This window comes from Rhododendron vialii, chromosome 13a (genome assembly GCF_030253575.1).
Source record: "Rhododendron vialii isolate Sample 1 chromosome 13a, ASM3025357v1".
Taxonomy (NCBI): domain Eukaryota; kingdom Viridiplantae; phylum Streptophyta; class Magnoliopsida; order Ericales; family Ericaceae; genus Rhododendron; species Rhododendron vialii.
This window is the reverse complement of record NC_080569.1, coordinates 182131-197884: the sequence shown is the minus strand read 5'-3', so window position 1 is coordinate 197884 and position 15754 is coordinate 182131. Positions and strand designations below refer to the sequence as shown.

General features: G+C 39.2%; 2 protein-coding genes across 5 annotated transcripts; both read right to left on the bottom strand.

The window, feature by feature from the left end:
• Positions 1-399: 399 nt before the first annotated feature.
• LOC131314471 (protein S-acyltransferase 18) lies at positions 400-4342 on the bottom strand. 3 transcript variants are annotated; one of them, XM_058343109.1, is made up of 10 exons: positions 4221-4342; positions 4010-4093; positions 3604-3717; positions 3158-3487; positions 2803-2871; positions 2638-2709; positions 2404-2532; positions 2222-2302; positions 1179-1349; positions 400-1099 (listed from the first exon to the last, which is right to left on the bottom strand). In XM_058343109.1, the coding sequence occupies exons 2-10, from the start codon at positions 4049-4051 to the stop codon at positions 590-592; spliced, it is 1518 nt and encodes a 505-aa protein (XP_058199092.1). In that variant the 5' UTR covers positions 4052-4093; positions 4221-4342; the 3' UTR covers positions 400-589. The 3 variants fall into 3 exon arrangements, with proteins under 3 accessions (XP_058199092.1, XP_058199091.1, XP_058199093.1); XM_058343108.1 differs by having other exon boundaries at positions 4010-4105; positions 4221-4334; XM_058343110.1 differs by lacking the exon at positions 2638-2709 and having other exon boundaries at positions 4010-4341.
• Positions 4343-10195: 5853 nt separating this feature from the next.
• Positions 10196-15406, bottom strand: LOC131312664 (protoporphyrinogen oxidase 1, chloroplastic). Of its 2 annotated transcripts, none has more exons than XM_058340581.1 (9): positions 14787-15406; positions 13957-14142; positions 13717-13801; positions 13152-13299; positions 12964-13044; positions 12695-12866; positions 11504-11663; positions 11241-11344; positions 10196-10814 (listed from the first exon to the last, which is right to left on the bottom strand). In XM_058340581.1, the coding sequence occupies exons 1-9, from the start codon at positions 15252-15254 to the stop codon at positions 10515-10517; spliced, it is 1704 nt and encodes a 567-aa protein (XP_058196564.1). In that variant the 5' UTR covers positions 15255-15406; the 3' UTR covers positions 10196-10514. The 2 variants fall into 2 exon arrangements, with proteins under 2 accessions (XP_058196564.1, XP_058196563.1); XM_058340580.1 differs by having other exon boundaries at positions 13717-13808; positions 13895-14142; positions 14787-15397.
• Positions 15407-15754: the final 348 nt, after the last annotated feature.

Genomic DNA, 15754 nt, shown 5'->3' with positions numbered 1-15754 from the left:
ATAAATTTGCTCCCTCTACTTAAGTAGATTAGATTCTTGGAAACTTGAACCTGCATATTTTGGGCTGATCTAGAACCAGAAGATACTGCCATGGCAACGCATGCTTGCGCTTTCTACAGTGTTTGTTGCTGCTTATATTAGTCCAGGCTGTCCAGCATACTAACAAGCAGCACCCCAGTTGAATTTACCACATCTGAACTAATTAATGTCTGCAAAGGTCATCAAACAAACAAGGAGATTACCGCATCTACTCTTGATATTATTTCCTTTTATTTCTGCTTATTAAGATGGTAAAAAGCTGCAATAATCCACCAGATAAGAAGAGTGATTAGGCAAGCGCCTAAGATACTCATCAACTCGGTGTGACAAGTACAATCCACACGAATAAGACAGACGACTTGTGGTTTAGATGTTTCTTTTCTCGCTGTAAATTGTTGAGTAGAGAAACGACAAGTACAATCCACTGGCTGTAAATTGTTGAGAGAAGGGAGATGACATGTATGTGTCAATTGTATCTCAGTTTGTAATATTAATAAAAAATACACATTAAAGCAACCAATCTTTCTCAAAGGCTGAGACTTTGCGAAGCCTATCTTGGGGATGCTTCACTGCCATCCTTCTTTACAAGTGAGCATAGTACCTGCCTTGAAATGTAAGTCTCAAGCTCCCTGGAGACCTCCGTTAACTTCAAATCAAAATTACTTCTATACTTTTGCTTTGGTGTTGCTGCTGAACTGGATAACATGATCGGAGAACTGGAAAATCTTCTTCTTGGGCTCGAGAACTGTCCTGGGGATCCTGGAACCCTGCCCATGGAAATTAGAGGTGTCACGCCAGACCCCGCACCAGCCACATTTCTATTTGAATTCAACAATGGTCCACTTTTGGTCTCCAAGGGAAGTGGCTTCAGTGAATCATGTCCCACTACAGGTTCCTTTTTCATAAGCCTTTCTCTGGCCTTCTCAGCTGCTAATATTGCTTTGTCTCTGCTCATGCTTATTAATTTCCACGGGTCAATGCTTGCACGGAATGCTTGCTTCTTAGTAAAGGTCCGAGGTTCAGGTTCTCCATCGATTCTTATGGATAATTTAGGAGTGCTCTGAAACTCATGAGCAATTACCGTAAGACTTGTGTAATTTCTAAGGACGCAGAAACCAAGCCAGCTCATTAAATGTTACCTGATTTATTCGTGGTTTTCTGCATATAAACCGAGAGACAAATGTAGGTTTTTCAGGAGAATCAGAGTCGATGCTCTCGTCTGAAGAGGAATCTGAATCATCAACTGATTCTAGTTCCATGGTCTGATTTTCCTCTCTCATTGCTAATATGTAGTCATACGTTCTCATTCCCTACAAGGAACAGTCAATGTCAACATCTAAGTTTATAAGATCACAAGCAAAACACAATGTCTTATACAGTGTCCCATTCAGTTTTCCATCGATACTAGTGCGCTACCATCTATACAAATTCATCTTTGAAAGGGAGTCAGCTTGTCCCTGAAGATGTCACGGGCAGACAGCTCTCTTACATGAATTGACATAGGGTCCAACCATAAGTTTAACAATTTCATCTCCAATGAGTGCAGCCTATGCTGTACTACGTGGCAGAGTCTGAAATCAAGACTTGATAGTTTTTCCAGGATATGAGCATGACAATGTAATTTGGCCTCGTTTTACCATACTAATAGCCGAAACTCCATTTGCTATCTCCTAAATGGGTCTCATGCACACCGTGAAAGGAGAAATGCGAAAAATGTCTTCTAGTCTGGTATATCTTGACAGAGCAAATCCAGAGCAAATCCAGCATTGGAATAAGGATGTTGATTTACTATTATTGCTATTGTGTTGATATCATATGATAAATGGGGCATAAAGGTAAAAGGTATTTGTGAATGTTGCAGAAAAACACTTCTGTGAGCGACTATACTTTGAATTTCAAGGAAATGTCAAAAAAAAATTCCACTCCAAACACCGGTAGCCATAGTTGTGTGTGTGAACAAGTTAAACAATCTTCAAACCCGTTCCTTTTTCCTTCTTTTTTTGGGGCATATTCTCTTCAAACCTGTTCCTTTTTCCTTTATATTTGCCATATTCCTCATTAACAAAATCGGATGGATCAAGAAACCAATGGTTCATGGCTTCTTCCAGTGTTTTATGAAATTGGCCTGAGCACCAAAAAAACAGTCCTAAGCATAGCTTAGCAAGGTAGCCACTGGAAATACCTTTCGGATGAGAACCACATGAAAGAAGAAAAGTTGTCCCAGCGCTGCTAAACTGTATGCTGTAAGAAGAACTAAAAAGACCTGTAACATAATGATAACTTAACCTCCGGTAAAGAAAACATGAATTCAAAATGGTAACAAGAAAACATGGAGAACGGCGAAAAGAAGAGTTGGAAGATTACAGATATTGCTGCAAGTACTCCTCTGGGAAACTCTACGTAGAGTTTCTTCTCCAGCTCGCGTTCAACCCCTTTTTTATCTGCAAAGCATCTAACAAAAATGGCAACAGCAGTTCCCCCTTCTATTGTGAGCTGTATTAAGGAATTTTAGTAAGGAGATTAACAAAAACAAGAAGAAAAGAACAGAAAAATACTTCTTCTTGGGATCTAATAGAGTTGATCTTGGAATGAACTGACCATTAACAGCAGAAAAAGCATGAGCAGAATGAATGTTGTGTAATTCTTTTTCCCGACACAGTTGTTCAACCACTGGAATAATTCAAACGGGAAAAATGGTGTTTACTTGTCAAAAAAGGAAGAAATAAAATATGTTCGTACATTGGAGAACGCCCAACTTCTTACCCTGCAGTGGTGATCAAACCCTTCGACGCACCGATTGCAGGTTCTACAGTGCTTGCTGTGCTTTTTTACCTGCAAATTAGGAAAACAAATCAACAATTCAAAGCAAGAGGGGAAGATGCATTTCTGATAGCCCGATAGTTGGCTAGAATCATAAAATATAATGAATTTCGTTATTCGAAAGTCAAAGATTCATTAACTAAAGGGTGTGAATCCCCTGCGCAGTTCTTACGTCACTGGCAATCTGGCACAATTTTGATTTTCCTAAATTACTCTAACTTCTCTTGTTTTACTAAAATCTGATTCCAAGTATACAAGTTAAACAGTGGAAGGCTGTCAGTTTATATGTATTGCCTACCTCAAAATCACAAAGCAAGCAAAATGAGATGTCATCCTCTCGGGGATCTGGTGCAATGGCGTCATCGTTCATGACAAGGGGAAAAGGGAGCAAGGGCTCCATTTGACCACTGGATTGCCAAGAATCCAAGTATTTCCTCCTTATAAAAGCTCTAAGGATCTTGCGCTCCAATCTTCTGAAAAACCTTGAGATAATCTGGCTTAATATAAAGCCATAACTTACATTCAGCAGAAATTTTGATTTGGATCTTCTATTCTTCTTTCTGATATGGGTTTTGTCAGATGGGTCGATTGCTGTACACCTTATAAACAGAAACATCACTGAAAGGGCCTGAAATATATAAGATTATAGCGGTCAGTTTCATCTGAGTTGTAACAGGGAGATTGAACAAAATGGAGAGGGCAGGCAGGTTATGGTGGAATATCGAAAGCCAATAAATAGATTACCAAAAAGGAGAAGATTGTCGTGACTGTGGTTTCTGCAATTCTATTTCCTAGGAAAAGCCCCAGGAAGCAATAGAAGGCCACCACCAGAAAACTGTAAACTGCCATTCCCACTATCTGCAACATCAGCAATTAAATACAGGTATGGAGATGGTAAGTTTGTGAAGTGCAGAAAGAAAGTGAGCTTTGGGCAACTGTAGTAGTAGAATAGAATAGAAAGAATACTACAAGCTGGTGACAGTACTGAAGTGCATCTTGTGAGGGAGATGAGTGAAATTAACATCATCTATATTATACTAATCTCCTAGGGGCAGAAACATGAACTGCGGGGAGTGCGGACATAAAGAAAAAAAGACCAGATCTTTGACATTTGTCTGTCTGTGATGAAAGGGAAGGGAAATGATTTTACCTGTAAAGGGTGGAGAGGTCGTTGCCAGCCATGGCGTCTCATGGCCTTTCCGTCTTTCCTATCCTTTTCTTCAAAATTTTGTTCCTGACGAAATTTCTGCAGCTTTATTTTGATCGATTCAGGGCAACACAGAAACAAACAAAGTAACAAACACACACACACACACACACACAGAGACGATGGGGGAGAGAGAGAGAGAGAGAGATCGGACAATCTTTGGAGATGTGGGGGCCGGGTTTGAGTCGTTGAAACTCACGGGACGAACCGCCTGCACCAACGGTCGACCTAGAGTATTCGTTAGTTTTGAAATTTGAAATGTTTTTGGTGTCTCGGGAGAAGTTGAAGTATCCGGATGGAGAATGCTAGGTACAAAAAAAACTTATTCCGAGAGTACTCCGAAAACAGTAATCAATAGTTGAGAATCACTTTGATGATTGTATCACACACATCAAAGTGAATCTCAACCACTAGTTGATCTTTTGAGATAGTTTCGGAGTAAATTTTTTTTGTCCCTAGCATTTCTGCCCTAACAAAACATTCCGCAACGCACATGAAAATTAAAGAAAAATAAAAATTGGACTTTAATAGATACATGGGCAAAACATACGAAAATTAAAAAAAAATAAAAATTGGATCCAAAAACATATTGAATCGGAACCAAAATTTTGTATTTTTGCATGTGTGCTGATCATGTATTTACTAAAGTCCAATAAACATAATTTTTGGCAAGATTAATGTTCTCGTTGAGCTCTACAAAATAAACAAAACCGATCATCAAAATGTGCTCGAAAAATGACCGCAAAATTAAAAACAGAGGACACCACCCCCTCCTATACCTGGATTTATAAAAGTTTCTCCTGAATTACTAGCACAGTATCATCCTAGCTAGGAGATCAGCAGCATCGCTATAGAATACTCTTCATGCAATTCAGTGGTCACAGGACGCTCAGGAGTCAGGAGTCAGGAAAAACTGTCCTTTTTGGGGAGCAAAATTGCTACTTGCACAACCGTTGTGTTGGTTGTGTGCGTAATTCTAACCGTCCAGATATATTTAGACGGTCTAGATTTTTAAAAAACTCTTCAAAGGAAAAGTTTATATGGAGAAGAGTTTGAGCGAATTCTGGCCATTTATTACAGCAACGGATGGCTAGAGATTGATTGTGTGTTGTATTTTACACAACCGTTGTGTGTAGCACTTTTGTTTAGGGAGTACTTGTTTTCTAACCTATAAGCAGAGGTGTAAATGAGCTGAGTTGAGCCGAGCTTCGGCAAGCTCGAGCTCGGTTCGTTTGCTTAACGAGCTAAAAACTCGAGCTCGAACCTTAACGAGCTGAGCTCTTAACAAGTCGAGTCCTTAACGAGTCGAGCTTAGTCATTTACTAAACGAGCCTCTTTAATCGAGTCGAGCTTTTGTCGAACGAGCCGAATGGAAGCCGAGCTTCACTCGGCTCATTTAGTAAACGAGCCGAATACTTGAGCTCGAGCTCGACTCTTTTACTAAACGAGCTGAGTCTTAACGAGCTGAATCGAACCGAGCTTGCGAGCTATTCGGTTCATTTACAGCCCTATCTATAAGTAATGAACTCTTCCGAGTACATTAGTCCGTGGTTTCAAAGCCTCTCCTCATATCTTAGGAACTTTATAATTGCAACAATATACCTTATTAATGAGCTAATCCAAAGTCTAAAACGGAACCACATGTCCGACCAGAACCTAAGCAAAGATGAAAGAGATGCCAAACAGGGAGAGACCCCTTAAAATTTATAAATTTCCAGAGCCTAAAGCAACCACCTCTCGAGTTTTAGCTCATGCTGGCTTTGCCTAAAGGGTGGCTATTTTCGTTTGTTATCATATTTCTTTACTGTCCCATAAAAGGACTCTCTCAATCTGGAATATTAACACTAGAAACCCTCACAAGAGTCCACTCACTCGTCCAATTAGGGCTTTCTTGTAACGACCCGACCCAGCTGACCTGCTAATCATTCGTCTAACCACATGACTTAAAGGTTAACCTCAAGTTATACAGTAGCTGGTGAGACATTACTTATAAACCAATTGACTTTTCTTAATTTCCCCGATGCGATTGGGGATGTCACACTTCTATGGGTTAAAAAGATTTGCTCCGTATGCTATGCAAATTGTGAAACCCTACAAGAGTGAATATGGTTTGAAATAGTTTCATTTTGTTAATCTTTTTTTTTTCCCCTTTTTGCTTGAGACTAGCAAAGTATAAATTGGAATGTGATAAGTGCCAAAATGGATGCACAAAAAAGAATTTTATACTGGTTAAATTCACCTTACTTTACTTGATTTGTGCTATTTATAATATTATAGGTCACTGGGACCTTTTCCATCAATTGAGCTCTAATTTGGAGGTTTAAGAACTCAAAGACAAGATATGTTGCAATTTGGTAAACAAAGCGAATTTTTTAAGGGAGACTTAGCTCTAATTTTTTTCAAGCGGAAAAAATGTCTTCGCATACATTGGCTCACAAGTCTCAGCCGCCTAATCCTTTTTTATGCTAAGGTTATAACCGTCAAAACATTTTCTTAAAGAGATACAGAATATTCCTCCCTAAATTTATCCTTCTTTCTCTCTTAAGAGCAAGTTTATCGGTAATTAGGCAAAAAAACTTGTGAACAGTGCATATTTTTTCATTTTACCTATTCACATTTCTTTCAACACTATACCAACACTATTTATTTAACATATTCTTTATTAAAATATTATTACTTTGAGAGAGAAAGAGTGAGTAGGAGAAGATGAATAGTGGTCTGAGTGAGAGAAGAGGTGAGAGAAACTAATTTTTTAAAGGGTAGCCGGTGAATAGTAGTTGTACCATCTTCGGCAGAAGTACCGAACCACTGTTCAAGAATGGAAAATAGCTGCCTTTTCTACCGAACCACTGTTCAAGAATGAAAAATAGCTGCATTTTCCTCGAAGCTGCTGCAGCTGGTTTTTTTTTTGTTTTTCTTAGCTAAAATAACTAAAAATGCATTATACATTATCTGGTGTACATGCTCTAAGGCAATGTTGCCTTTTTCAGGGTATATAAAACAAAATTTTCCTTCATTTTGCATGTTGCCTTTTCTTATCGAAAGGGAAAAACGATTTCTCCTCCCTCTCTCCATGTCCATGGGCTGCTACCTACGCGGTCTTTGCTAGCCCAGCAGAGGCACATGCATAAAAGGATCATCACATGAGTCTCTTTCTCTCTTCCATCAACAGAGGTTCAGATTAGGGATTTTTTCAAGTATGGGATGGACGGATGGTGTTGTGCACATTCAGACCGTTTACTCCAGCAATCAACGGTTCAGATTAATTAAAAATAAACTTTTACCGGGAAAAGATATTTATTACCAATCAAAGTTAAAAATATATATCTCAACCATTTATTACAGAAATCAACAGTCCGAGACAGTCCAAGTGTGCACAGCTAACAGCATGATGCCACACAACACCTTCCTCGGGTTCCGATTTTTTCTCATTTGAGGGACTCTCTTCAAACTGAAATGAATCCAAACTTACACAAACTTTAATTACCGTTGTGTGTGAATACTGATTAGTTTTTTATTTCTTTCCAAAACTCAAACTCAGATTAGGGGTTTCTTACATTTTGTGAACTACCGTAGAGAGAACAAACTCAAATAACCTTAATTATCATAAACTTAGCAGGATTTTTGTTCGGAGAATACCCTCAGGCCTCATCTAATTTCTTGATTTTAGATGCATAGGTCACGTCATGATCATGACCTTATTTTCATACTGCTATTGAATTCAATTGGTGTGAACACGTCATAAGTAAAAAAGTATACATAAAGTGTATTAACAAAACTTTAAAATACAATTTCGAACAGAATTATGTTCGAAACCATTGATACGTGTAGATCCAAATACATCGAACAGCTGCGGATGCAGTTGTGCTCGTAGTGGTGTTTTAAAATCTTGTTAGTAGCATTGCTTAAAAGTATACTCTCTCCGTCCCTAAATAAGTGTTCGGCGCGCGAAATTAGGCTTTACAAAACATGCATATTTTTGATTAAAAAATTTAATTTTTTTTCATAATCTAATAGTACTCATTGCTATCTATTGATTTGTGAAAAAAAATTAATTTTTTTAACGAAACAAATACATCTTTTTGAAGGCCTAGTTTTGCGCGCTGGATACTTATTTAAGGACGGATGGAGTATGAGAAATCTATGGCACCATAAAAACCTCTACGATTTAAAATCTCTCCCTCCTCGTATTGCTGCAATATTACTACTCATTCAAAATTTACAGCGTACTCTCTTTTCTATGGGAAAATGACGGCCCATGACGAATTTTGATAATTAATATCCGTCTTTGTCCTTTTCTATACTATCTAGTATCCATCCACGCCACAAGTAACCCTTACATATACATATCATATCTGTGCTGATAAATTTATGGTTGATCTGTTGAATGTTTATAGTATTTGTTTTTTCAGGCGGGCCTTTATGTGAATTCACGTTGAGCAAGAGAAGACTCTGGAATTTATAGACTATGGTGAAACTCCAAGCAAAAAAAAAATGGTGAAATTGATGGAGTAATTTTAATTCTGAACATAAAAGAATTCAAAAACAACGATTTGAGAGCGTGGGAAGGACGTTGAGACTCTCTCTAGAGAGAGCTCTCCTTTTTCTTTAATTTTCTTCTCAGCCGCTCCCCTTTTCGATTTTCCTCTCCCCCAGTTGGCTTCCTCCATCTCTTTCCTTCCATGTTCTTATCTCCTCCTATTGAAACTCTCTCATTAGGGAAGGTAGATCTCCTATTTCCCCATCATTCTTGGACTCGGGTGCTAGATCTATGGAACTAGATCTGGGCCATGAGCATTAAGCGGTTCGGCGGTGGCGGAGGCGGCGGCACGAGCTCAAGTTGGTGCGGCAGGTCATCTCGAGAGTTGCTCTTTCCATACCTTGCCCCCTTGGTCTCTCCACCCACCTTCACGAGTGTGATTGATGGGTCCGGGTCCGGCATTTGGTTCCATGCAGTTTTTTTTTTTTTTTTGTCATTTTGTTTTGTTGCTTTAATTTGTTACTAGTATTTCTTGTATTTCCAAACCGGTAATGTCCGTTTTATTGTATTGTTTTCTTATATATAACATCTGCATTTTTTGATTGGTCAAAAAATTCTGAATATAAAAAGATTAAAATATAGATCAAGAGAAAATATAAATTACTCCTACTATAAAGAGTTCCTCTCCAATCCACCGATACTCCTCCAAAATAGAAGATTGATGTGACACATTGAGAGAATATTTTGTAATTTATTCTTTTTTTTATTTGAGGGAAGGCAAAAGGATAATTTCACCTGTCAAACTCACCTAGGCAATTGCTATTCTCATTTTTATTAACTTTTTATACTTTTGGGAAGAATATTTAAGGGACCCACCATCCTTTTATGAGTTTGGTCCTCCAAAAGTAAATTTAAAGTACAAAATCCCTCCAAACTCTAAAAATGCCGATGGTCCCTCAAAAATTCTCCCAAAAAGTGAGGAAAAAAGTGAATAAATTACAAAATCTTTCATGTGTCACATTGATCCTCTATTTTGGAGGAATAGAGGTGGATTGAAAATGCACATGGGTACTCCGCTACTATATGTACACCCGGGGCCAGGGGACTAGAATTAAGGAGCCATGTATCCCGTTTCTACGCCCAACTGTTTGGACCTTTAATTACACTTTTGGTCAAATTCGTCTCTAGAGTAACAATTGTTTCCTTCCTTGTCGTCCCTCCCCGCAAAAGAAGAGAGAGAGAGAGAGAGAGAGAGAGAGAGAGAGAGAGACCAACACACACACAAAATGGAAATTGTAGTTGAAGGTGAATAGCCCAATAGATGTACGTGTTACAGCTACTAATCATACTCGTCAGGTAGTTAACTTGAATACAATACTAGTGCAGTTGGTAGTCTCTTTCCCCCTTATGTGGAGACCTCGGTTTGACCCCCACGAGGGACGACCTTTGGGGGTTTAGGCTACGTTAATGTATACAATATCGGGAGGGGAAAAAAAAAAATTCTAGTCACTACTTCAGTTTACAGGCCCATACTATTGGCTTTGATTTTATATCGTATAAGGGAAACTGTACCTCTTCTTTTTTTCTTTTCTTTTTTTGATCCGGGAAACTGTACCTCTTGATTAGGTTTATGCACAATAAACGAGAGAGACAGATCAACCATGATTTTTAATTTCGACTTAGGCCAACCCACGGCCATGGTCGGTTGGCCAAGAGCAAAGAACAAGTTTGGCTCATCTTAATTATTACTTGCACCCAAATTGCATCCTCCCAGTCCCACCTATTTTCTTAATCACTCTCACTAAAAACTGTCACATGAACGAATAACAGAAACAAATCAAAAGTGGGAAAAATACTACATTCACCCCAAACTTTGGCCATCATCCGGAGGACAAATCCCTGCCCATTCCCGTCAATCACCACTTCAACCCAATGACAGGAACTTTCAAAATTCCGCCACTCATCAGATTAGTTGTACGAAAACTGTGACAAAAAACCAGTTACCTCATTTGCAACCTCATAAGCACCTTCCACGCATCGGCCCAAGGCCACACCAGATACATAATTGCCCCCAAGGTAAAGCCCTTTGAACCCACCACTAGTGAGAGCAACTTTTGCAGCCTTCAGGATGTCAAAATGACCAACAAGGAACTGAGGAATGGCTTGCGGCCAGACTTTCACCCCCAAAACAAGTGGGTCATCTGCATTCGAATTTATTAGCATCTTTCTCAGGTCACGGTCCACTGCTTCCACAAGCTGACTGTCTGTCTGATAAACAGCATGGTGTAGGGAAGAATAAGAATGGGAGAAAAAGAAGCCTGAAAAGAACCTCAACAAAATTCATGAAGGAAAAACCACAAGATCAACTGAACAAATAGCACACACAAACCCACATGCAGTAGGGCCACGAAGATCCCATGCTTGGGTGATATATATGCAACCTTAAAAGACAATATTACACATAAGGCCTAGCTGATGCTGCAATTAATCGCAGAAAGAAAGGAGGCGGGGCGCGGGTTTGTGGAAGAGAGCTAGCAAGTAACAATTACTATCAGTCAACCAGGTAAGCTGTTTGGATAGATTCAGAATTAAATTGCATGAACTCGATATTTATCGGAAATCACAGACCTACCACTAAACTATCACTCACATTTACCCAACAATAAGATGAAATCTTAAGAAAAACTTTATCACCTTCGACAAAATTTCAGGATTAGTAGCTCCTCCAATGTAGTTCAAGAGCAAGATTCTTCCAGGCGGTGCTCGGTCAGGAAAAAGAGAGGAGCTGTATATAGTTCCTGGAGCAAAGCTAATATAGGGTGAACTTCCGGACGATGTCTTGAAAAAAAAAATTGTCGTGTGCGCAAACATTAACTAGGATGGACAATTTACAGACTAAGAAAATGTGCAGAGTATTTAACAGCCATGGTCGATGTTGTAAATAAAAGCAGATTTACCTAAAGTTTCAACTCCTTGGCTGCGTGGATGCAACTGACCAAATCCTTTCAGTTCACCATCTATGAGACATTTAGTACGAATGGCCTCTTTGGGATATGAAATGGATACTGCTGCAACAGGGGGGTAGTAGAGTTTTGATAATGCATCTGCTGCACTCGCCTGCAAACATATGGTAGAAGGGTTTAAGGTACTACAGAAAAAGATACTAGAAATTACTACTCAGCTGCAATACATGAAAAATCTGTTCATTTTTTTCCATGGCTGCCGATGTGGTTGGACAACTCAGCTTGTGGAGTCGCAATGCTAGGGACACAGCTGCATATCACATGTCCAACCACCGATGCTGATGTGGTTGGACAATTACTTTTTGATAAACATAACTGGACAATTACTTGGGTTACTTGGAAACTGAAAGGATCGAAAAGGAAAGAGAAACGTTGAACAGTGAATGGACGATGTCAAGGAGAGAGAGTGACTCTTCTCCACCGTCTCTAGCCGTGCTGACGCCGAACTTCAGAAGCCAACGAAAAGAAAACTGAACTATATTTTTCTAAATCCCACAATCAGATTGTCTGACTTCCTAATTTCTTCTCGATTGAAAAAGGTCCCTAATTTCTTGACTTTTGTTCTCACAAATGGAGATAAAATGAGATGCATGGAGATCAATGGGTTCTTTTCCCTTTCTTCTTATTGGTCTGAATCTCTTATTTTCCTTAATACCCAGATACACAATGAATGGAAAAAAAACCCCATCTTTTTCAGGAATTTTCTTTCCTTTCCTTTTAGTATTTTATTAGTCTTTTCCGGAGTATTTTTTTTTTTTTCTTTATAATTTCTTAATTAGAAAGAAATTACCTGGTTTGATTCCTACCCAAATTAGGATTTCCCTACTTATAAATAGGGTGGTAAGGCAAAGCATGTTTTATTCAATCATTCAATAAAATTCAGAGTTCTCTCTATTTTCCTTTTGCGCAAGGTGGTTATCTATTTGTTGTGGATTCAGGAGCTTGTCTGTTAGAACGATATCTAATCCATTCGTCTACTAGAACCATATCTAGACTTTCTTCCGCTACAACGCTGCATCACATATCAAGTTTGAATGAAGGAATGTAATCTTAATTCAATCTACCAGGGAGCTTCAAACACAATCACTAAAAGAATGTCAAAAGAGGTTTTAAAATGGAACATACTGAAAGAGTGCGCAACAAACTGCTAGCCACATGAGATGGAATAGTCATGACAACACTTCGGCTCTGCAGAGAAACCAATCCTTCTGGTGTTTCATATGTCAAACTGTACCTTCCATTTTCAAGTTTCAGAATACTTGAAAGCTTCCAAGACAACTTCACTTTGCTACCCAACCTGACGAGTAACATGGACTGCTCAAATAATTGAAAAATCTTATACAGCCAAAGTTGCCCAGACATATTCCTGCATGTATTATAGTGCCAAAGAATACCTTGCAGAAATTGCAGCAGGCAACATTGACAGACCCTTCCTAAATGATCCAACTGTTTGGCCATTTGGTTTTGGTAGACGCCTGTAAAATAACTAGATTTAGTGACTCGTCATATCTGCAAGAAATGACTGGGAAAAGTCACGACATAAGATGAAACAAGTATATCTACGTATGTTTTATACTATTACGTGTCTCGAGGCGGTCTCTGACTGCTTGATCTCTTCTGGATTGCTTTGAAGGCACCACCAAAAATACTACCACCATTTTGCTCTAGGTTCCAAACTTTTCCAAAGGCTGCTTTCATGCTCAGCTTCGATGGGTCACCAGCATAAACACCTGCACGGAACAACATTTCCTGCTGCACTAAGATCAAGCCACCACTTATTAACCTAGCAAGTCATGCTGTCAAAACAATATGCGATAGATGAGATCGTGACAATATGTCGATGATATGGTTCAACAACAAGAACTTTAAAAACCATCCAGCATGTCGTATATAATGATCAATCAAGTATGCTGGTGAGATGGCGGCAAGCACAACATCAATCAGTGAGCATCAGCACTTCAATATCTGCTTAGAACTTTCAAGGCAGTAGATTAAAATAATGTGACATGGAAACTTTGTTGCATGTTTATAACCCCATACGCACCACTCCTCCTTGTGCACATTAGCCGCAGCACACGTTAGGAGAGGAAGAGAAAATAGAATACAGTATATTGTAAGTTGGCTTAAATCATTGGTAATTAGGTTACCTGAACAAAATGGCTCTATCAAGCGTTCAAAAACCTCATCACCAAGATTACGGCGCACAAACTCTTCCACAGATTCCTCGTGACCCTGTAACCTTCGTCAAGACATAAGCATGAGAAACTATAGTGAAGAACACGCAAGTGAATATGGTTGTGATTGTGTCACAACTCACTAGCAAACCTTAGACTAAGACTCCAACGCGGAGAAGGAAAAAAAAGAAAGTTAAGGTCAGGAGGACAAACTGGCGGAGGAGGCCTGAAGCCAAGAGCACCAAAGCCTGCCCTGAATTTCCCACCGAAGCTCATCAAGTCAAAAAAGGGCAGATCTGTTAGCTTAGAGGGTACCGGTCTTAATTCATCATCCCACAATACAAAACGCGGTGCATTAGGGTCACCCAACACTAAATCATCCTTCAAACCACTATCAACCTGCAACAATTGGCAGATATAAAGTACTTTCCAAGATTGAGTAATAAGAACTGACAGTTTAAAGACTATAAATTTCCGATATTGGGTGATAACAATGCAAGATCAGGATGAAGGGTCAAAAAGGAGGAGATAGGGAGGGGCATAAATTCAATTACGCACAGGAGAACTGATAACCAATTAGGTGAGAAAATAAGCGGTTGCAAAGAAGCGCAAAGAACAAATTACCCTGGGCATATTTCACAACTAATTCAAAAACTAATGCTAATATTTTATGTTCTTTTCGTTTGGTTCTGTTTGAGAGGAAATGACCAAATACAACTATTTAATATGTCAAGAAGTGGAAAGATATCAAACCAAAATGTACAGCAAAAAACAACTCGTAAAATATAAATTTCTAAGCAAAAGTTTGAAGCATAATTGCAACTCACATTGGATATGGGGAAAACTAATTACCAACTATTTTCTCTAAAATCACTTTCCGTTCCTTTTCAATAGGAAAATTATCACACTTGTGCGAATGATTTTCTTCCGCAAGTTCCGTACAGGTATGAAGTTGTTCAAAAATGCAAAACAAGCAGTTGTAGAAACAATCTGAGGCGGGGTTCGAAGTAAAAGGATGGCTGGAAGGAAAGAAAGAAACGTACGACGAGGGTGAGCATGGAATCGGATGGCTGGAAGCTGTTGGGACCTTCTTCCCAGAGGAAGCCGTCCTTCTCGACAGTGGTGATGTTGCCGCCGACTCTATCTCTTGCCTCCGTCACAATGAAATCTGGGGCTTCGGCGTGCTTAGTCGCCAAAGCGTGGGCAATGCAGAGCCCACTGATACCGGCGCCGATGACTACGCAATCCAACACACTCTGACTTTCGACACCACCGACCTTATAAGGAGCAATTGTGGACTCCTCCGCGATTGAACATCGAAATCGAAATGGACTCCTTCTGCTGCTGCTTCGGGTGAAATGGATGGGGAGTCTAGAATGGCCAAAGTAGATACGAGCCGACGACGGCAACTTCAAGGGTTTCCTTTGGCAATTCGTAGCTGGAAATAATAGACATTGACTACTCTTACTAGTACTATAAGCTAAACACCGAAAGTCTGAGACGGTTGTCATTGCAAGCGTCGGAGAGAGAGAGAGAGAGCGCGCGCGCGGGGTCACAGTCTAAGCTTCTCGTTCATTTCTCGGGCTCAGGCATCATCCTCCTCATCCTCAACTCCCACAACTCATTATCCTTTTTCACTTGTGGAAACAGGCAAATGATATTCGCACTTTACAAATTTGATGCTGGCACTCTAAAATCATTGTAATATCAAAGTTATTTTTTTTTGTTTTTTGAAGTGCTTGCATCAATTTTTGAAATGTCAATATCATTTCCTGTGGAAATATCGATAAATTCAAATTTACTCCATAAAATACATATCTATCTAAGAGAAACATAAATTCAATAATAGTCTGATACAAGCATATATGAAACGGTATCGAATCGATACTTGAGCCAAAACAAAATTATAATTATAAGGACTTGATTTTGCTAGAAAAATGATACATACGGGATTCAAATTCTTGGTTATTATCATCTTCTCTATGGAAGAAATTGACAAATTAATGACATA

Bases quoted from the DNA above. Each gene is read 5' to 3' on its own strand.
- LOC131314471 (XM_058343109.1), bottom strand. From the start codon at position 4,051: ATGAGACGCCATGGCTGGCAACGACCTCTCCACCCTTTACAG. The intron at 3,718-4,009 runs GTAAAATCATTT...CTGATGTTGCAG, and splicing joins GACCTCTCCACCCTTTACAG to ATAGTGGGAATGGCAGTTTA. The intron at 1,100-1,178 runs GTAACATTTAAT...CATGAGTTTCAG, and splicing joins GAAAACCACGAATAAATCAG to AGCACTCCTAAATTATCCAT.
- LOC131312664 (XM_058340580.1), bottom strand. From the start codon at position 15,254: ATGACAACCGTCTCAGACTTTCGGTGTTTAGCTTATAGTACTAGTAAG. The intron at 13,045-13,151 runs GTAATAGTATAA...GTTATTTTACAG, and splicing joins CAGAGACCGCCTCGAGACAC to GCGTCTACCAAAACCAAATG. The intron at 11,664-12,694 runs GTATGTTCCATT...ATATGTTTGCAG, and splicing joins GTTTGTTGCGCACTCTTTCA to GCGAGTGCAGCAGATGCATT.